Source organism: Notamacropus eugenii, chromosome 6 (genome assembly GCF_028372415.1).
Source record: "Notamacropus eugenii isolate mMacEug1 chromosome 6, mMacEug1.pri_v2, whole genome shotgun sequence".
In the NCBI taxonomy this organism is placed as follows: Eukaryota; Metazoa; Chordata; class Mammalia; order Diprotodontia; family Macropodidae; genus Notamacropus; species Notamacropus eugenii.
In genome coordinates this window covers 78,809,824-78,831,853 of record NC_092877.1, presented here as the reverse complement: position 1 = coordinate 78,831,853, position 22,030 = coordinate 78,809,824, and the positions used below count along the sequence as shown (strand labels likewise).

The following is a 22,030-nucleotide window of genomic DNA, read 5'->3' as shown; positions in this document are numbered from 1 at the left end:
TATTTTTATTTTTTGAACAAAGATTATCTCCTCCCTTCTGCTCACTACCCCTTTGGGAAATCAAGAAAAAAAACCCTGTAACAAAAACACGCACTCATCTCAATCTGTACTGAGTCCATCCCCTCTGAGGAAGTGGGTAATCGGTCACAACATGAATCCTCTGGACCTGTAGTCAGTCATGGCGTTGATCAAGAGTTCCTGTGTCTTTCCAAGCTGTCTTTGCAATACTGTCATTGTACCGAAATTCTTCTAGTTCTGCTCACTTCACTTTGCATCAGTTCATTCAGGTCTTTCCAGGGTTCTCTGAAACTATTCCCATTTCTTATAGTACAACAGTATTCTATCACATATACCATAAATTCTTCAGCCATTCCCTAATTGACGGGCATCCCTCTTCAGGTTCCAATTCTTCGCCCCTGCCAAGAGAGGTGCTATCAATATTTCCATGCGTATTAATTTTTTTCCTCTTGCTCTTAGCACTGGGCCTGGAACACAGTGCTACATTCAGGTTATCTACTATTATTAGACCTAGTAGTGATATCACAGTAATATGGGTATCACTGTAAGGATATCATTGGTAGGAGCCCTAGGGTCGCATTCTTAACATATCTCCCTTTGTCATTACATCATCCAGAGGCCAGAATAGCTCCAGGATATCCTCAGGCAAATTCTGTCAGTATAGTTTTTTAAGATTTGTTGAATTTCCTTAATGTATTAGGCACTGATTTTACCTCTCCTTGGAAGGAAACATTAGTAACTTGTAGTTGGAATCTAACCAGTACATTAACTTTCATCTCTCATCTGCAGGAGGTAGATCAGACCAGTGGTTAAGACTAAAACCATAAATCAGAGCATTCGGAGGACTTAATCCAAGCTCTGGCCTGCTCTGTGCTTCCATTTCCTCATCTATACAAAACAGCACTAAAAACTTGTTAAAATCAGTGAGAGATTTTCTATCAGGTATCTGACATTGTGGTTAAGAGCTGGGTTTGGCAACAAGTTGCAGGAGGGATGGAGCTGAGGATCACGGGTGGAATGAGACATTTGTGTAAGCAAGATGGGAAAATTCCACTCTCAAGGCTACATGTCAACAGAGACTCTGCAGCTGGGCAAATAACCCCAAGGAGGTCAGTGAAAAAAGAAAAGCCTCATCTAAAGCAAAATATTTATAGTAGTGCTTTTTGTGCACCAAGACCAAAGACAATGCCCATCAACTGAAGAATGGTTAAACAAAACGTGGTCAATGACAATACTGAAATATTAGTATGCTGTTTGAATATGATGAATACAAAGACTTATGTGTAAAAATCAGTATAAAGTGAAGTAAGCAGACTCAGTAAAGTGATATACAAAATCTGCATAAATGGAAAGAACACAGATAAATGTTGTGAAAATAACAACCAAACCTGTCCCCCTCAAAGAGGCATGAAATCACCTCCTGCTGCTTCTCTTTCTTTAGATGTGGAGGTCTACACACTACGCAACACTACATATAATGCAAGATGCTTTTAATACACTGGCTAGTTTTGCTGAATTTATTCTCCCTTCTCTTTTACAAATACATTGGGAAAAGCAGGCAATGTAAGGAAAAAAACCCATTCCAATCCTACATCCAGACTTTTGAGCTTTTACTCTAAAATATGACTTAAAGTATTATTCAACATCCCAGTGCTCAGGGGAGTAACCACACATACAGCCTTTATATAATGTTCCCTGTTGAATGCTGAGTGCTTCCCGACTGCTAATTTTGGTTTTTCTGAGAAGTGTGAAGAAGGCAGACACATAGAAAGCAAGATTGTGGGTCAGGAACCAGGGAATTCAAAGGTATTGAGGTCACAGAAAAGCACAGAATGAGGGTGGGGAAGGTTCAGAATCAGGTAGAAAACATCAATAACATGGAAACCTTGAATGTGATACAGTTCCTCTAGACAGGAATCATTTTATAAAATGGAACAGGCACTTATCCCAGGGCATGGGAAGCTAAAAGACTAGGTTTGATGATATGCTAATTAAGTTTAAGAAAAATAAAGTGACTGAAAATAGAGGATCCAAGCTAATGAAAATGGAAGAGAGCTATAAACTCCTTAATCTAAAAGTACCTAGCTTTATTGTGAAGATCTACTTTTTCATTTTCTTTAAGCCTCGAAATCACCCAGAACTGGGGGAAGTATAGCTAGTCAAGTCTCTAAGGGTAGGAACTCAGAATGTATACTCTTTCCCACTGAGGTGAGGACTGCGGTAGTGGCTGGGCTATGTGGAAGTGGGAAAATGCTTATACAGCTTTAGGATCTACTATAAATCCCAATTTATTGGTTGGGGTCTTCTACTCTAACCCTCTCAAGTAAGAATAGCTAATTTAACTAATTTCTCTTCTCTACACTCTGATCTACTACTGTACTTCATCTGTACAGTCAATGGTAAATCAAAGCTTTGTGGTCTACCTTCCAATACACAGAGGTTAAGGATGTGCTGCAATTTAGAGTGTACTAATAGTCTCTACAGCTGTTTGCCTTCTGTCCTCTATTTTTTCATCACTAGTGATGAAAAAAAGATGATGAAGAGCCACCAGGATATTCTGCACTTGGGTTCTGAGCTGAAAGCTCCTGATACTGATGAATGTAGATGTTCTAATGAATTTGCAGACAGGTGCCCAAAGGTGACAAGGAATTCCATTATCTTGTGGAGTACATAGAACTTCTGTACACCTAAACTGCAGTATACCACAGGACATGATGGATGCTTACAGTGGACCTTTGGGACATTTATGATTTACCTTTTTAATGTTCACTGGAATACAAATATTTGCAGACTCCAGTCATATCACTTATTAAGCCAAGTATGACTTCCTGGTATGATTTAATCTGTTTACAAAAGGAAATATTCAAACAGAGCTGCTCATACAATAACGAAGTTAAACAATGATTTTAATGTACACATTTACACTTGTATTAATCCTACATCTACTTCCACCATGTACGCAAAGTAATTTCATCACAGAATATTACAGCTGGAAGGGACTGGTTTATCTTGTCCAATTCACCCATTTTTACAAGTGGAGAAACTGAGATCTAGTGTCACAAAGCTGGTAAGTGGGGAAGTTGAAATTCAAATCCAAGTATTTTGACTGAAAACCCAGTGTTCTTTCCATTAAATCATGTTCCCTCTCATTTACATTACTTCCTATTTACATTCAAAAACTAATTAGTCTTCAACAAGATGTGACTCAGACGGACCGTGTTTGTTAACAAACAGCACAGGGCAGGGTCCAAAACGGTTTTCTTGGCTCTGACATTTTCACATCCCAGGAAGCAGCTTATTGAAATCTCCATTTCAGTACATTATTTGAGAAATGCAACACACAAGACACTAAAAAGATCTTCCCAAGTGTGCTGTACTTCCCATATTTAAATCATAACTCTCAGGTTGTGAAGACTGAATAATAAATACGTCTATTTTCTACCCAGAATGGAGAGGTTTAGCTAACAAATTTCACCGCCCCCCCAACTTCTTAATAGTGTAACTTGCATTAATGGTGTTTTGAAACTTTAGAAAAATTTAAAATTAATTCTTGGAATTAATATTTGTGGAAACTACTAATATTTACTCCATTACAAAATTCTGTCTTCTTGAGTTATCACTCCACAGAGATGATCTATATTTGTTGCAGCACAGAGATTATGAAGATGTTTATTTTATCATTCAGATCAGCCACAAGCTTCTTCACTTCCTTCCAAATGGATCAGACCACACTTTTAATCCTATGGAAAAAATAATATCAAAGTATTCAGTAAGACAGGTTTCATCTTCAAACTTCCAACCCCAAGTGAACAAAATGACATTCAAAAATCAGTTGTGCAATTCCACACAGTTTAAAACAGCCCAGGCACTCTGTTGGAATCCAAAAATCTAAGACAGCTAGAATACTGTGCCAGCCTCGAGGGCACACTTAAATGGCTTCACAATCTCTTCACAACAGGAAGAAAGCTGTCTGGCCCAGTGAGAAAAGGAACTTTTCCACAAATTACAAAACTTTTAGTTAATAAGCCATTTACAGATCTAGAAATCATTGAGTCTCAGACAATTCAAATTTCCTTAAAGTAGCTTACTCTTTGGCTATAAAGATAGTCCTTTGCTCTTTGTACAAAGAATCTGGCATCAATTAAAATACTCCACAAGTAATGGTATTTTCCCATGAGGTTGGCATTTAAATAGGTGCTTGGTAAAACCTGCAAAACATCTACTCATATTTCATATTCAGTTGCATATTTAACCTATTTTGCTGTATTCTTAATGCCCATTTTAAATACTCAAAACAGGAATGAGGCAAACATGCAAAGTATCTAGGTTAAAGTACTCAAATTGCCCATGTTAAAACTTTTCTTGGCAATTATGTAATGGCAGTTATTAAGAAATAAATCCAGTATAATTAATATATGGTCCATGAGACAATAAAAATGTCTTCTCCAAATAGCAAGAATCCACCCCACCAATAAGAGGCAAAGTAAAAGTTTTATGAGTTTACCTGGTGGCTGCACATCTGCTTGGACAATACCAGCCCGATTTATAGCTTGCTCCAGCTCTGAGAAAGACAAACCAAAATATGACTTTTAGTGGGGGAAGGGGGGGAAGCTGTGCTTTCCAGGGCCAAGGTCATGGGACAGTTATAGATCACAAAATTAAGAAAACCACAGAAAGTCTATTAAGTTCAGGAATGCCAGTGAGCTATCATCACTTATGGTTTTCAGGTAGTAGATGTTGAATCCCTTAAAGCAAAACATAGGTCTTTTCTCTATCATTCAACCAAAAAGGAGGAAAAAATCCTTCAAAGGATAGCTTTTCCTAATGTCTTATTCTCCGTGCTCTCAGCATTTCTGAAAGACAACAAAAACAAAAAGGAACTAATTTTGAAAAGAACTTGTGGGCGTGATATCAAAAGGAAAATGCTGCTGAACTGAAGGAACAAATACAATTAACAATACGAAGCAACTTAAATATCTGCACTGCACTTCATGGAAGAACAAGAGAGAAAATATGCTATGTTTTTGATAGGAAATAGAGCAGAAAATTAATCTTTGGGTGGGCGGCTTTGGTTTGGATAATTGAAGCTTCTCTAATTGATTGCAGGTGTTGTGCCAATTAGTAATAGCATTTAAGCTACAGAGGCTATGCCAGTCTCTCTGGAGCTGTCCTGAACATGCAAAGGCCAAGAGAAACTGGGCATCTTCTGTCTGTAGGCTTCTAGCATTCTGACATCTTACTAAGTGGTTTAGAATAAAACCAAGTCTTGTGAAAACAGAGACTTATTATTTTAAGAATCTTGCCAAACAAATGGTGGTATTTTAGGAGGCAGACTTGTAGCCAAAGGACATTTACTAGAAAATTATAATAATTAAACTTTGTAATAAAACCTCTGTTTTAATCAGACTGACAGTGTTTCCTTGAATCCACATTTAGCTCTTATATTATTTAATGTTGGATCATTTTCTTTACTTGGTTCTGTGGCTTCCTATAAAGGTACAAATGGCATGACCCAACAAATAAGCAAGAATTTATACTGAAAGCTTATTGCTTTTATAACCCCTGCTCCCCACCCCAAGGAATGGGTCCACAATAAGTGATTTCACTTTACTTATTACTTGGTTGATTGAACACTCAATTCTGTAATTACAAATAGGAAAAAGGGGATAGAGTAGTGGAGGTCAAGTTCCTCTGGGAACAGACACCTAACTCTAAGATGTGAGACAATGATTTACTAAGGAAAAATAAAGTCAGTGCATTACATTTCCTTAACAACTAACAAGTGCAGAAAATGGGAAGAGGGGTAGTGAGACGCGTGAGAAATTACTTGTCTCTGATTATATGAAGATTTGTTAGGGAGAAGGTTTAGACTTATTCTGTCCTGCGCTAGGTCCAAATGTGTATCTAAGAGTGATGTATTTCAGTTCAATATGAGAAAAGACTTCCTTATAGTAAGAACTATCCCAAAGGGGAATTAAATCCCTTGACAAGGAGTTTATAAAGGTGTTTCCAATGATGGAGGTCTTCAAGAAAAGACTAGATGACTATTTGTTTAGGGATACTATAGATTGAGTATTGAGGTAAAGGGTTGGACTAAATGACCTCTAAAGGATTAAGGATTCTTTCAGTGGGAACTAAATTTAAATGAGACTAAAATATGTTTGAATAATATTTTCTAAAGGCAGTAACTCTACCTAATTACAATGAATTATCAGGAGTCCATTAACTTCTAGTTTTCTGAGCTCAGTGCTATATAGAAGAGCGTCCCTTCCATCCATATTCCTGAAGAAACAAAGCCTTCTTTACAAAAAACAAAACAAAAACCCAAAATGTTCTCCAAGAAAGGTCACTTTGAAACAAGTCAAGAGAAAATGATCATAGTTCACATGATTTGGGACAGAAGCATGTATGCTCTTCTCTGTAAAGAACCAAAGAACTTTTCTCTAATAGCAAGAGAATGGTGGGAAAGATTGCACATTTGAACCAGGAGTCAGGAGGCCTAGGTTCAAGTCCTAGGCCTTCTGCTTACTAACTGTATAATCTGAAGTGAGCCACCTTAATGCGTTTAGGCTCAGTTTTTTCAGCTGTCAAATGGGAACATTATCTGAAATGTCAACCTCAAAAGGTTGTCATAAGAATCACAGGATCTGGAGATTAAAGGGTCTTTAATAACCATATAGTATAACCTCTTATTTTACAGATGAGGAAATTAAGATACAGAGAGGTTAAGATGCAGAGAGCTTAAAATCATACAAAACCAGGGCTTCTGACTGCAAATTAAGGGTTACTTCCACTACACCACATTGCTAATGCACTCTATAAACTGCAAAGCAGTATATAAATGCAGGCTGTTATTACTAAAGACATCATTTTTATGGAAATCAGACGTCTTGGTAGCAAATACTCTTCTCTCAGGTGCAATAAGGCAGGTGACAGAAGGCAAAAGAAACTTTCTTAAGGACAACTATTATCCCAATGAGCCTGTTCTGAAAACTGTAGGATGCTGGCTTTTAGTGGTGATGCTACAATATTTAACTATTCCCTAAACTACGGTAATGCCATGGAGATAGTACCAAGAAGGGAATCTTTGTCCTCATAGTTTTTCACTAATTGTTAATAAGGTTTGAGAACAGCAAAGAGTTTCCTTTAAACAGGGTATACTCTCTTAATTCTTATTTTAAGGCTGATTAGGTTGTGGCTTTGCTTGGACTAGTAATTTAAATACTTTGCCAAACCATTTTCTCCCAACTGATAACTGAATATTAGTATCCTATCTACATCACAAGGTTCTTTAATCCATGAGTGTTTTTGAAGTCTTAGCACTTTTATATAAATTCAAAATATTAAGCAGAACCAAGTAAGAGAGAACATTCTTACTTGGGAATGTGGAATGAGAAAAGAAAAGTCTAATACAGCGTAAAGAGCCCTGGATTCTTCCACTTACTACTGCGTAAACTTAGACAAGTCACCTAATCTCTGAGCCTCAGCCTTCTTATCTTTAAATTGGGGTTAATAGTACATATCTCTTTTGTTACAGTTACTAAACTGATAGATCAAAAGAATGTTGTAAACATAGAAAACCTAATCTAGGAGAGCCTGTGATAAAATCTGTGAGGCTATCCAGGTCAATAATATTGAAAAAAGTGGACAAGATGGTTAAGTAAAACTCAGACTCAGAACCAAGGAGAGATCATTAATGGAATGAAGTCCACTTGAAGAGATTTCTAAGGGAAAAGGGAAAACTTGGAGCTGGGCTATTTAGTGCTTTCATCCATAATTTAGATTAATTCATAAATAGCATGTTTATCAAATTTGTAGATGACACAAAGCTGGGAGGCATAGCCAATGTACTAAATGAGAGAAGGATCCAAAAAAATTACAAGAGGTTAGAATCTTAGGATAAATCTGAGAAGATGAAATTTAAGAGTCTATAGGCAAAGTATCTGAATCCAAATAATTGAATTTAGAAAATTGTACAAATAAAGGATGGGAGACAAGATCATGTGAAAAATATCTGAGTAGGTTTAGTAGAATACAAATCCAATAAACATTCAGTATGGCATGGAACACAAAATGAGCTAAATGCAGTCTTAAACAATAATAATAAAAGCCATAATAGTGTTTGGAAAGAAGGAAGTGATAGTCCCATGGTACCCTGCCATGGTCAGGTCAGGCAGAGAATACTGTGTTCAGTTTGGAGCACAATACCATAGAAAAGACTCTGCCAAATTAAAGATGGTAGAAGGCAAATAAGTCAGGACGGTAAGGGGGTTGAAAAGAATACCGGCAAAATGAACTGGGTGCTATTTGTTTACAGCAAAGGCTTGGGGGAGGGAGGGAACGATCAAACAATGTGACCGTGTTTAAGTATGTTAAAGTTTTAGCCTCTGTGTAGAAGCTGCAGGGAACCTGATTTTAAGCATGAGTGCAAACTTGTGCACACACACTCTCTCTCCCTCTCATATATGAGTATATAGATAGATAAATTGATATATGTGTACACATGTGTATTTATCTATTTATATATAGCTATAAAAAGCTAAATTTCCCAGCAATTAGAACTATCTAAAAGTATAAGAAAACATCTCAGGAGATAATGGAATTCCCTTCACTAGAGGTCTTCAAGTAAAAGTTGAATGACCACTCATCACAGATATTTTAAAGGGGATTTCTGTGCATGTATGGGTTGGACTATGATGATTGCTTAGCTTCCCTCCAACTGTGAGATTCCATGATTCTTTTTGCCCCATCTACACCAATTAAATTCAACAAACCTTTGGTTAAGAACTTACAACATGCAAGGCATTATGCTAAGAACTTAGAACAAAAAGGCAAAACAGTCCCCATTCTAAGGAGGGATGAGATCCATAACTAACACCTGAGGAGAATGCAGCAGGCTGCAGATGAGCACAAAGGAAAACAAAGAGTCTAAGAGAAACATAAGGAGTACATTCTAACATGGAGGTGGCCTATGGGGATGTAAAGAAGAGGGAAATGTAATGTCAAGTTTTGCAAAGAGCTACTGGTCCAGTCTGGACGGAATGAAAAGTGCACAGAAAAGGCTGAAATGAGAAGTAGGAACATGTTATGGAGGGTCATAAATGTTAAGTTGAGGAGTTTGAATCTTATCCTACAGGCAAAAGGGAGCTACTCACATTGTTTGAGCAGGGGAGTGACACAAACAAATAAAGAATGAGGAAAAATTATTATGCTAACAGAAAAGCAGCCATTCACCCCTCAGGTTTTAAAGCTACATCATGATGAACTCTCCATAGGCAATAATTTTACTCTTATAGGAGACCTGACTAAGCATTCAGAACATGAACAAGGCAGAAAAGAGACTAAGGACTTCAAAATGTGAACAGATTGGAATAATTAATAACTTGAACAGTGAACATGTTTCTACCTGCAGCAAAATCATTCAAAAGCAAATGTTAAATATTATTGGTTTGAAGGCGCTTACAACCAGCATAACTCTGCCCCCTGGTGCACAGGCAGTGGCTGGTCTTGAAGATTTAATTGAAGATTTTAGTAACCAAAAGGTCAAAGTGCATTAGAAGGAGAATGAGGGAAGACTGAGAAGTCTTCTTAATATAGTTACAAGAACCCACTGGATGTTTTTAAAGTCTTTTAAAGATAATTTTTTTTCCTGAATTTTCATATCCTGAAATAAATCCACTACTTTGTTATCTGCCTAAAGAATAATGATTTTTATGTAAAACTCCTACCATCAAACTACTAAGTCCTAACTGGCTGCATAGTATCATATATAAGTAAGGATTCTCTATTCTGAAGATTAAAACATGGAAAACCAAGGAAAGATTAAACCAGCTACCCAAACAGGACCAAATAACTATCTGGCTTACCGTATTTTATCTAGTGACACTTGAATAATTCAGTTGCATGTGAACCAGTGAATGAGCTAAAAGTTAATATGACTATAACAACACCAGTCTATCCTTATTAATTATACTACATTCAGTAAGAAAAATATATGGTTAAAGCACATAAGGGTAGAGTATAAGGACCTAACAATACAGGAAAAGTCATAACACAAAAGCTAAGACAAGATCACACGCAAAATCCAAGTGATTGCCTTTGTCATTCATACTGGTGAAATTAGGGGGCCCCACCCCTCAACTGAAAAGCTGGCTTGTACCAAACTTGAACCCAGTCCATCATCATCCTTTCAGTACCACAGAGAGAGCTTAAAAAAGCCTCATGCTCTCCTTAGCAGCAGCAGTTTCCTTAACAGCTCCATAAATGCTGAAGAAGCCTGTGAAAGATGACACCTCAGGGAGGCTCACTATGAAGTGCATCAATCCAAACTTCTCATGCTCCACATCTACAAGGCTAGAGAAGATCACTAGAGATGGGTGGTCAATCAATCAATCACCCTTTTATCAAGTACTTACTATGTAGAAGGCACTGTGCTGAGGGTGGGCTGTGGGGGACAAATGCAGCAGTTTCTTCCTTTAAGGAACTTATTTTCCACCAGAGGGACACAACATGTTTGAAGACCAACAGAGAGAAACTGGGAAAGGCCTTATGAAGGGAGGGGCAAATTGAGTTAAGCCTTGAAGGGAGTGTTCCAAAAGGCAGAGGTGAGGAGGGAGGAAATTACAATCTCGAAGAAGAGTATGCTCAAAGGTATTAGAGCAGGAGACATATCCAGGCAAAGCCAGTTTGACTAGACTATCGAGGACTTGAGGAGGAAATGTATAATCAATCAGCCTGTAAAGAGAGGCTGGAGCCAAACTCTGGAGACTTTTAAATGCCAAAGAAGAGAAATTGTATCCTAAAGGCAATTAGAAAACGTGGAAACTTCCTGAACATAAGAACCTGTGTTCTGGGTTGACCTATGTTTTAATAACATCAACTTGACAGCTTTGTAGAGGATGGATTGTAGAAGGGAAAGACCGGACACAGGGTGACCAATTAAGGAGTTATTTTAATAACAGTCCAAGTAAGAAGTAGTAAGAAGTAATAAGGACCTGGACCAGGTAGGATGTGATTTAAGTAGAGAGAACGGAACTGATTCAAGTGACATCCAAGAGGCACAATTAACAATACTTTTCAGTGATCTGGGTATACAAATGGGGTGAGAGTGACAACCCAAGGATGAGTCTTAGTTTGGGAACCTCAGTGTTTGAAGTCAGGAGGGCTGAGTTTAAGGGGAAAAACAATGAGTTTGGTTTTGGATCAGTTGATTTTGAGATACCTCCAACACACCCAGGTGGAGATATGAAGCAAGCACATAGATGCAGATGTGGGGCTGAAGCTCAGTTGAGAAATTAAGGCTGAATAAGAAGATTTATTTGGGAGTCATTTGCATAGATCCATATGATTATATGAGATAACCAAGAGAGAATATATAATCAATCAATAAACATTTAATAAGTACCTACTATGTGCCAGGCGCTGTGCTAAACAAAGGAGAAACAAAAAAAAAAAGGCAAAAAGGGTCCTGTCCTCATCGAGTTTACAGTCTAATGAGGGAAAGAGGTAAGATGCAAACAAATATATACAGAGTAATCTCTATACAGCATTAAATAGGAAATAATTAACAAAGGGAAGGCACTGGAATTAAGAGGGCTGAAGGAGGCTTCCTATAAAAGATGATGCTGTAGCTGGAACTTGACAAAGAGAGCCAAGGAAGCCAGGCGGGAGAGTGTTTCGGGCACAGGGGACAGCCAGAGAGAATATGTGGAGCCAAGGGAGACAGTGTCTTATTCCTGGAATAGCCAGGAGGCCAATGCCACAGGATCTAAAGGTACATACTAGGGAGAAAGGTGTATGAAGATTGGAATGGTGGGACGGGGCTAGGTTATGAAGGGCTCTGAATGCCAAGTAGAATTCTGTGTTTGCTCCTGGAGGCACTGAAGCTTATTGAGTAGGAGAATGACTTGATTAACTGAATGGATAGATTGGAATGGGGAGAGTCTGAAGCAGGCACACCCACCAGCAGGTTACTGAAATAATCAAGGTGTGAGATGATGAGAGCCTGTACCACAGTGGTGGCATCAAGGGGAAAGGTAATGAATTAAATTTTGGACATGCTGAGTTTATACTATGTACTGGATGTTCAGTTCAGAATGTCTAAAAGGCAGTTGGAAATGCCAGACTAGAGGCCAGTAGAGATTGGGATAAGACAGGAATATTTGAAAATCATCAGCATAAAGACAGTAATTAAATCCATAGGAACCGATGAGATTATCAAGTAAAACAGAGGGAGAAAAAGGTCCAAAACAGAACATTTAGGGACACCTATAGTTTAGAGGGTGTGTTACTGAGTCCAGTAAAGGAGATGGAGATGGAGTGATCAAATAGGAGAAAAACTATGAGAGAGTGTTACCTCAAAAAACTAGAGAGAAGAGACTGTCAAGGAGGAGAGAGAGAGAAAGTGTCAAACATTGCAGAGGTGTTAGGAAGAATAGATGGAGAAAAAGGACTAGCATTGAGCTCTGAGCTACACAAGTAGAAGGCAGGATAGAGATGAACCTTCTGCAAAGGAGAATAAGGATCAGTCCAAAAGGGAGGAAGATAATCAAGAGAGAAGGAACCCTAAGCAGGGGGTGGAGAAATGAGTGGGAGATGGGAAAATGGACAGTGGTGTAAGGGATCCCTAGGACTTGTCCTCAGCAAAGTTTGCAGCTTGCACTATTCCCTTTTGGAGAGACATGAGAGGTTCTTGTCAGGGTTGAAGAATAGGTAGAAGAGCGTGCTAAGAGTGAGAATCCATAGGCTAGGCTAAGGAATGAGAAGCTAATCTAGGAGTTGAGGTGGGGGGTGAAAAGACATGAGAGTGACTCTTGTCCAACATCTCCTCAGTCATGAAAAAATCTGTTCAAGTCATATAGTCCCAAGAACTCAATCTCCAAAACTGAGTAGTACTAGGCACCTTGGGTTTGGGAGCATGAGCTCTCTAAGCTGCTTAGTTTAGTCATATGAGAGCTAGGACCTAGTTGGGGATGAGGAAGGGGGAAAGAGTGCTTAGACTGACCTGGGCAGGGAGAAAAATTTTCAGTTGTTTCCAATACTGGATTTGGGAGTCAAAAGTTCTCAATTCAAATCCCAATTCTACCTGCATAATCTTCTTTTAAAATCAATAAACACCGATTTTTAAAAAGAAAAAGCGATCTTAGAGGTAATCTAGTTTAATTTCTTCATTTTACATGAGTAAACTGAGGCCGAGAGAGGTAAAAATATTTTCCTACAGGTCATATAGGTAATATCTACTTATTTATTCTTAATCTGTCACTTAGGGACAGAAAATGGATAGAAAGTTGGCCTGAGAGTCAGAAAAACCTAGGTCTAACCTGTCATTCTTGTGGGCTTTGTGACCCTGGGCAAAACCCTTAACCTCTCAGTACCCCAGAATATTCTAAGGTTATTAAGTTGCAGAGCAGAGGCCAAAATGAATTGGTAGAGGGAATTTCTTCACTAATAGGACCCTAAATCAATTAAATCACAGGGACAAAACAAAAAACAATAACCTCAACACTAGGCTTCATCTGTATATTTGCAATTGGTACGCAATATGCCAAGCACTGTGCAAGGCACTAGAGATACAAAGATAAAGACAAAACCACAACAGTCACAATGGGGAGAGAGGGAGAGGGAGACAGTTTAACACGAAAAAAATAAGTATAAATATAACCTAAGTAGTAATAAGTAAAAGCAAAAGAGAGATCCAGGTAGTCTAAAATTCTCAATGCTCAAAGAGTCTAAGAACTCTAAAATTACTGGAGAAAGGAAAGTAGATTTTTAGGTGGGGGTATCAGAGAAGAAGGTAGTCTTAAGATGGTATGAGTAAAGGTGATAAAGTGATGCAGCAGGTTGAGACCACACCATGGCACTTCAGAAAAGAAAGTAAGTCAACAAGCACTTACTAAGTTCCTACTAGGTGCCAAGCACTGAGCTAAGTGTTGGAAAAAGCAAAAGGAAAGGCTAGGGAAGCACCATCTGTTTCACCATGGTCATGTGCAAAGGACATCTGAGAGAGAGAGATAGGAGTTGGCAAGCTATTTCTCTTCCAAAGCCATCTTTCTAGCCCTTTATGCAACATAATTTTTACACTTAATCTCAATAGGATACTGCTCGAATGGAAGAAATCAAGGATGTGGTGGCCATAGCCTGAAAATATGAACTACAAAGTAATATCTTAAAAATGGTCCTCACTTGTACGAGACAGAACCAAACCTAGGGACCTATCAAAAGCTGCTGAGTTTGAAGGGAGCCTTTTTCATTTTCAGATACATTCTGTTCGTTTTTCTGTTAAACAATTGCAATTTGTCTGCTAGAAGCTAAAGCTCTGGCCAGGGATCCTTAACTTTTTTTATGTCATGGACCATTTTTGCACAATCTGGTGAAGACTATGGACCCATTCTCAGAATGTTTTTAAATGCATAAACACACAGAATTACAAAGAAAACTAATTATATGTAAATGCAGTTATCAAATTTTTTTTTAAAGTTCATGGACTCTAGATTAAGAACTCCTATCCTAGGCTAAAGCAGACCAAGTTGGCAGCAACTCAATATTCCATGAAGCTCTATAAAAATATCTTTATTAAATTAACACAATTTTCACATAATTATAATTCCATGTTAGTATAAGTTTTTATATTTGAAATCTTTAAAAATGTATTTACTTATTCCCAAGAGATCATAAAAATGGGAAAGGGTCCCACATATACAAAAATATTTATAGCAGCAATTTCTGTGGTGGCCAAAAACTGGAAATCAAGGGGATGCCCATCAATTGGGGAATGGCTGAATAATCTGTGGTATATGAATGTAATGGAATACTACTGTGCTATAAGAAATGATGAACAGGAACACTTCAGAGAGGCCTGGAAAGACTTATATGATCTGATGCTGAGCGAAAGGAGCAGAAGCAGGAGAATTTTGGACACAGCAACAACCAGTGTGCAAGGATTTTTTCTGGTAGACTTAGAACTTCATTGCAATGCAAGGACTTCAAAAATTCCCAATGGTCTTTTAAGGCAAAATGCCTCCCACATCCAGAGAAAGAACTATGGAATTCAACTGAAGAATGTAGCAGATAATTTTCTTTTCTATTACGTTTTGGTTTGTTTTATGACTTCTCCTATTCATTTTAATTCTTCTATGCAACATGACTGGTGAAAATGTATTTAATAGGAATGTATGTGTAGAATCTATATAAAATTGTATGCCATCTCCGGCAGGGAGGGAGGAGATAAGGAGGAAGTAGGAGGAGGGAGGGGAAAAAAATCTAAGTTATATGGTAGTGATTGTAGAACACTGAAAATAAATAAAAAAATTTTAAAAATGTATTTACTACATTCTCAAGTCTAATTTCTTATGCCTTCTTGACATTTTAAAATTCCTCACTTTCCTAAATTCTCATTAGTTTCCTATAAGAGATTTCTTCTGGGTGGGGGTTTGCTAGCAGAACCTTACTTTAGAAAAAACAATTTTCTCATATATGCCAGTGCTTTCAATGTGATAATTTTCAACAAGATCTCTTTTTAGGCATACACTCTATGTTTGATGGTTACCTACATTCACATGAATATAGTATTAGTAAATCTTAAAGCACTGATGACATGATTTTAACAGTAGCCTGGAAGATGATCTCATACTATTCGCAGTTTACACTAATTGCCTCACTTCATAATTTTGGCTCTTCTATTGAGGGCATCTTAAGGTTTGGCCTCTGTAGGTTGTCCCTGATACCTACAGAGAAGTCCCTCCATGTTCACCTAGCAATATCTTTCCCATCCTTCAAGGCTGAATTCAAATGTTTTCTCTTTCAAAAAGTCTTTCCTAATACTTCTAGATAGAAATGATCTACACCTTCTTCTATCTCACTGTTTGGTATTCTTCTATGTATTTATAACTTGTATTCAAGTGAGTTATATATTTTCATTATCTTCCCTACTAGATTATAAAGTCTTTAAGATTGTAAGACTTTAAGACTGTACCTTGTTTCATCATTGTGTTCTCCAGGCAAACCAAAATGCACTGCATACAAAAGATCCTCAATAAATATATAAACTGAATCTTATTAAGAAAGTAGAGCATTTCAGAATGAGGTCATCTAGGTAAGGTAGATACTAATATTTAAATTACAACATCTGCACTAAATAAAATTCTTATACCCTAAGGAAGTGGTTCATCAGAAACACAATGCTGTCAACAATATGAATGATAAAAAGCTCCTTTGTGGTTCCCTTTATATAGATTAAAACTACATAATTTTATTGTTTGATACATCAACTCTCAAGTGCCAAGAGTTCTATTTGAGTCTCATTTATTCTCCCTGATCTTCTAATAACCTCAAACGCAATGGTGGTAATCTTCTCTAATTCTATATGGTATTTGGAAACCTCATAGCAGTTAATAAAACTTAAATGCTTGTGTTAAGTTCAAAAATTATCCAAGGATCACATTGGACCTAAAATGAATTACAAATGCAATCTTATGATCAATCAGTCAATTAGCATTTATTAAGCCTGCTATGTGCAAGGCACTGTGATGAACATTGGGGATACAAAAAGAGGCAAAAGACAGTCCCTGCCCTCAAGAAGCGCACACTCTAGCAGGGGGACAAGCAAACAAATATGTACAAACAAGCTATATATATGTAATATGGAGAGAGAATAAACAGGAAATAGTTAGGAGAGGGACAGCACCAGAATTAAGAGAGACTCAAATAGGTTTCCTGTAGAAGATCAGATTTTAGTTGAGACTTGAAAGAAGTCAGAAGAAAAAAAGGACAGGGAATAAGGTGTAAGAACACAGGAAAGGTGAAAGAGGCTAGATTTGGGTTTCAACACCAAACAGAGGATTTTGTATTTCATCCTGAAGATGATAGGGAGTCCCTGTAGTTCACTGAGTAGATGGGTGACAGAGTGAGAGCTGCACTTCAGGAATATCACTTTGGCAGCTGAGTGGAAGACGGACTGGAACAGGGAGAACTTCAAGAAGTAGACCTACTAATGAGTTACTGCAACAGTACAAACATGAGGTGATAAGGATCTGCATCAGGGTGATGGGCAGTGTAAAACAGAAGGGGAAGAATTCAAGGGATATTTCAAAGGTGTAACTGACAGGCTGTGGCAACAGATTGAAAAGGGAGTGTGTGTGTGTGTGTGTGTGTGTGTGTGTGTGTGTAAAGGTGTAACTGACAGGCTGTGGCAACAGATTGAAAAGGGAGTGTGTGTGTGTGTGTGTGTGTGTGTGTGTGTGTGTGTCTCTGTTTGAAAAATAATGAATAGTAGAAGATGTCACCTAGGTTGCAAACCTGAGGGGACTGGGAGAATGGGTGGTCATCTCAACAGTAATAGGGAAGAATTTAGGAGGAAATATGATGAGTTTGGTTTTGTATGTGTTGACTTTAAAATGGACATCCAGTTCAAGATATATGAAAGGAAGCTGGAAGTGCAAGACTGGAGATCAGGACAGGTAGATTTGAGAATCATCAGTATAGAGAACTAATAAAGGGGGAAAAGAGAAGAAGGCGCAGGACAGAGACTTGTGGGATACCTATAATTAAAGGGTGTGACCTGGATGAAGACCTAGCAAAGAACACAGAGCTGTTCTGACGGGTAGGAGGAGAACCAAAAGAGTGGTACCCTGAAAACCTACAGACGAGAGTATCAACAAGAGGAATATCAGCGTGAAAGGCTACAAGGAAGCCAAGAAAAATGAGGACTGAGAAAAGGCCACTGAATGTAGCAATTAAGAGATCATTGGTTAATTCTGCAGAGCTGTTTCTAAGGTCAGAAGGCAGACTATACAGGATTAAAAAGAAAGTATGAGGAAAGAAAGTGATAGAAACTATCTCATTCTTCATTTAACTCATTAAAAGATTTAATGCTCTAGTTGACTCCCTTGCCCTTGTATACCTAAGAAGATAGGACCACATATGTGTTCAGCCCCACCCTAGATTCTAGAATCTGGGATAGGGGCTAGAAGTGGACATGCCATAAGGAATATAGGCAAGTAGCTCAGAAACCCAGCACTGTGACATCATTGCTGCTATCTCACTCTTTCCTCACACACTGGTTCCAATAACTAGGCTCTTGTCTTTTGTCCTCTGATCAAGGTTCCCCTTCTCTCAGTGCTTCCAGATACTACAATCCTGTTCCTGAACACAGCACTATGTTTCGGAAGCACATATCCTGCCCAACCTCCCTGTTGGCTGCTTCCCTGACAGAACCTCTCACAATCCTTTACTATGCCACTAGCTTCAGGTCCCAAGCACCTGTAGTCTAGCTTCCAAAAAAGACTTGGTTATAATCTGGATGGTCTACCTGCTGAAAATGTTATTAGAAGGATGAAGAATCTTTTTTTCTAAGATTCATGTACAAAACATGAACCAAAAATCACTTTTGCTATATTTAGTATGTTTTCAAAAGTCTGATCTGCCTCAAATGACATCATTACAGTAATACACTGTGGACACTCTCTATACATAACCAATATAAAAACTGGCATTTATAGAATGCTTTTAGGTTTACAAAGTACTTCATACCTATTCAAAATAGATGGAAAGAAGAGATTGTCTTTTACTCCTTTTGGTATTCCCAGCGTTTGGCACAGTTCCTGGACACATAGTAGGTTTAATAAATGTTTACTGACACACATCTCTTGAAATCATCACTTCCTTTCCATTCTTATTGTCATCACTTTAATTAAACACTTCATTACCTTTTACCAGGAGTATTAGAATAATTTCCTAACTGGCCTCCAGGTCGTCCCAACTTTAATTCACCTTGCATACTGTTGACACACTAATTTTCTTAAAGCACTATTAAAACCCTTAAAAGTGCTATTCAAGTTACTGCCTTACTTAAAATTTTCTCATTGCCTTAAATTCAACTCAAGGTCTACCATGACCTGACCAGGCAAACTAACCCAAATCATGTTCAAGGTGTTCTCTGCCATTCAGTCTCCCACTTCTGTACCTTTATTTGTGACAACTCAAATGCTTGAAATCAACTTTTCCAATCCATCGTCCTGTTAAAATCTCTCCTTCCTTGAAAGCACAGCTCCCCAATAAAGCTATCCCCAATCCCCACAAGTTAAAGTGATCTCTCTCCTATGACTGTTCATAGCATGCCTAAGCTCTACTTTGCATTTACAACCTTCTGGCATGCCAAACTTATCGATATACCTCTATTAGACTGTAAGGTCTTCAGCACAGTGTGTCTGCGTCTAGCAAAATGCAGGTGCTTAGTTAACTACGTGTTTAATGAATTAATGCTTACACAGTACTACAGAAAGACAAAAGTGTGTCTAACCACTTTATTTCCAGAAGTCAAATTGTGACATTATTCATTTAGGATCTCCAAGCACCTCTGGTTAACTACGGCCAACCTCCAGCTTGACAATAATTCAATTTTCCTAAAGACAAAAGGGATAGATGCTTAAAATATTCTCTTTATGCAAATGTCTTCACAACTCTAATAATCACTGAATTAATCAGGATTAAGCTTTTAAAATTATTGGATTTGATTGCAAAAAGAAAAACAAATCAGTACTCTCGGGATACAAAGTGGTGCCAAGACCACCCTTCTCTTTTTAACATTAGGAGACACCCTGTTTTCCAGAGCTCAGGTCCAGCAAACAAGCTGCGCCCTGAGCTTGGCATAACAACAATCCTTTGCGCTCACTCTGCCCAGCACTGTCTCACACCAGCAGCAGGCGGTCTCATCTTGGACACAGTCACGAAATCCTGCTGTGCATCAGTTGTTACAATGTTGCCGTTAGCCTCACTGTCAAGGTCACAGCTCACTGCGTAGTCATTGGTGTAAGGACCGAGATCCGCCCACACCAAAGTGGGTCTCCTGTGGGGTCTCCGGCACCCGTGGAATCTAGTTTTGGTTTTACTTTGTTTCATTTTATTGTTAAAGCTCACTGTGGTTTTGGTAACGTGTGTCAGCTCCGTGGTTCTTGTTGCAGAGCCGCCGTGGCCCTTGGGTCATTCGGTCAGGGCGGACGGCGGCCAAAGGAACGAAAGACTGAAGTCCCACTGATCGTGGTGGATGGAAAGGAGGAAAAGGGGCCAGAAATGGAACACACTCAGGTGACAGGTCGGGTAAAGATGGCCGCTGAACCCACCCCTGGGGAGCCCAGCGTGGGGCCCCGGCTTTCTCTAAAGGCCGACAGAAGGTCTGGGAGGCCAGGGCGACCACGCGGGGGCAGCGCCGTGAAGCCCGTGTCCAGGGAGACAAGACGCGGCCCCAACACGGGGGCTGGACCGAGGGGCAGGATGGGGGCCAGCAGGAAGAGAGGTCACAGAGCGGGACCGGGACGCGGGAGGGGCAGGCGGGAGGACAGCGGCGTCGATGTACCGTGCCAGGATGCAGGGCGGGGGGCGCCGGCGGCGGACAGCATGGAGGCACGGGGGAGGGGGGGGCAGAGAGAGCGACCCCAGAATGCGGGGAAAGGAGAACACAAAGAGGAACCGGCATGGGGGGCGGGGCGACGGGAAGAGAGGGGTCCCTGGGGGTGTGCCCGAGCCCCAAAGGGGAGGTCAGAGGTCGCACTCACTGTACTCCTCGGTCCGCATCAGGGGCCGGAAATAGATGGGGTAGAAGGCGGCGCCCAAGAGCAAGGCGAAGCCGCCGAAAATCATCGTCGTGCGCAGGTTGCGAGACATGACCCGAGCTCGGGAGGTCCGGCACAAGACACTGACCCAGAAACCCCGGGCCGCGCTCGCCGCACACGCGAGGCGCCCACGGAAGTGGGGGCGGGAAGAGACTTTCACTTCCGGAGCGAGGGGCGGGGAGCGCGTCCAGAGGGGGAGGAGTGTCAGGGAGGGGCAAGGAAGAAGGGAGGTGGGAAGATAGTGGGGCAGACCGTGCTCCCCGCTTCCCCTCCTGCCCCCTGGCTCCCATCTCACAGACCTGGGGCACTTGGGGTCCGAGGAAGGGGGTGTGAAGCCTGGGCGGCCTTGGGCGAGTCACGTGACCTCCCATCTGGGGAATGAGGGAGTGGGGGGGCCTCATCAGCTGAGCCGGCGCTCTCCCCGAAGCTAAATCGGCGGGGACCTCCGCGGAGGCGCCCGGGCGGGATTCCAGCCCAAGCCTCTGCCCTGCGGTCGAAACACTCCACGGCCGAAGGCCCTCCAAGCCCCGGCTGTGGAAGAGGAACGATTCGAAGCGGTGGGGACCGGAGACACGTGACCAGGCCCCGCCCCCGCCTTCGCCCCGCCTCGTGCCCAAGTTTGTGCAGGCTCCTAGGCCCCCCTGTCGGGTTACAACCCGTCTAAAGGGATTCCCTTTGTTCGCTCACCCCCTCCGGCCTCGGCCCCTTGCCCACTGATGTTGCCCCTCGCTGGGTTTGTGAGGTCCTTGGAGGCAGGGCCCGGCTTTTGCCTCTTTCTGTGTCCCCGGCACGTAATGGGCGCTTAATAAATGCTTAGAGGTTGGTTGAGTGTGTGTTAGTTGACAATGGGAAACGTGTGTTATGTGTAAAATACATAATGACATAAATATACACACATTGCGGAGATCCTTTAATAGGCACGAGCGCCGTTTTGGAACGCCTTGGCAGACAGTCTCTCCAAGTCCAGCCTAGTGAAGACTTCTCTGATCGTCCTTAGACCAGCCCCAGGGCAGCGTGGGCTCGCTCTGTGCCTGGCTCGGGAGGACTGAGTTTGTAAAGAAGCTTAACCTTCAAGAACCCGGCTTGCCCTCTACACCGCGGTGAGGCTTTTATGGGGAAATGTACGATACCTCCTCATGTACGTATACATACATGTGTGTGTGTGCGTGTGTGGGAGGTACATCCCCATCTACACGTACATGGAATCTCATTCCAGTGTGTTACTGCTGTCCTGAGGTGCCCTCGGTGATGAAAGACTGCCAGCGGTGGCAGAAAAGGCTTTGACACCGTCCGGGAACAGCGGGTGATGCCACTTTCCAAGGATCAGCCCAGCTACATGGAGGGACGCTCATCAGCGGCTGGGAGGCTGGCCATCAGATAACGAATTCTTGGACCAGAGCAACCCATGA

The 22,030-nt window shown here is 40.4% G+C and overlaps 1 protein-coding gene across 1 annotated transcript; it reads right to left on the bottom strand.

The window, feature by feature from the left end:
* Nucleotides 1-2,907: 2,907 nt before the first annotated feature.
* On the bottom strand, nt 2,908-21,161 carry SMIM20 (small integral membrane protein 20). The gene is made up of 3 exons (XM_072620392.1): nt 20,565-21,161; nt 4,523-4,579; nt 2,908-3,758 (listed from the first exon to the last, which is right to left on the bottom strand). The coding sequence occupies exons 1-3, from the start codon at nt 20,671-20,673 to the stop codon at nt 3,721-3,723; spliced, it is 204 nt and encodes a 67-aa protein (XP_072476493.1). The 5' UTR covers nt 20,674-21,161; the 3' UTR covers nt 2,908-3,720.
* Between the last annotated feature and the right edge of the window lie 869 nt (nt 21,162-22,030).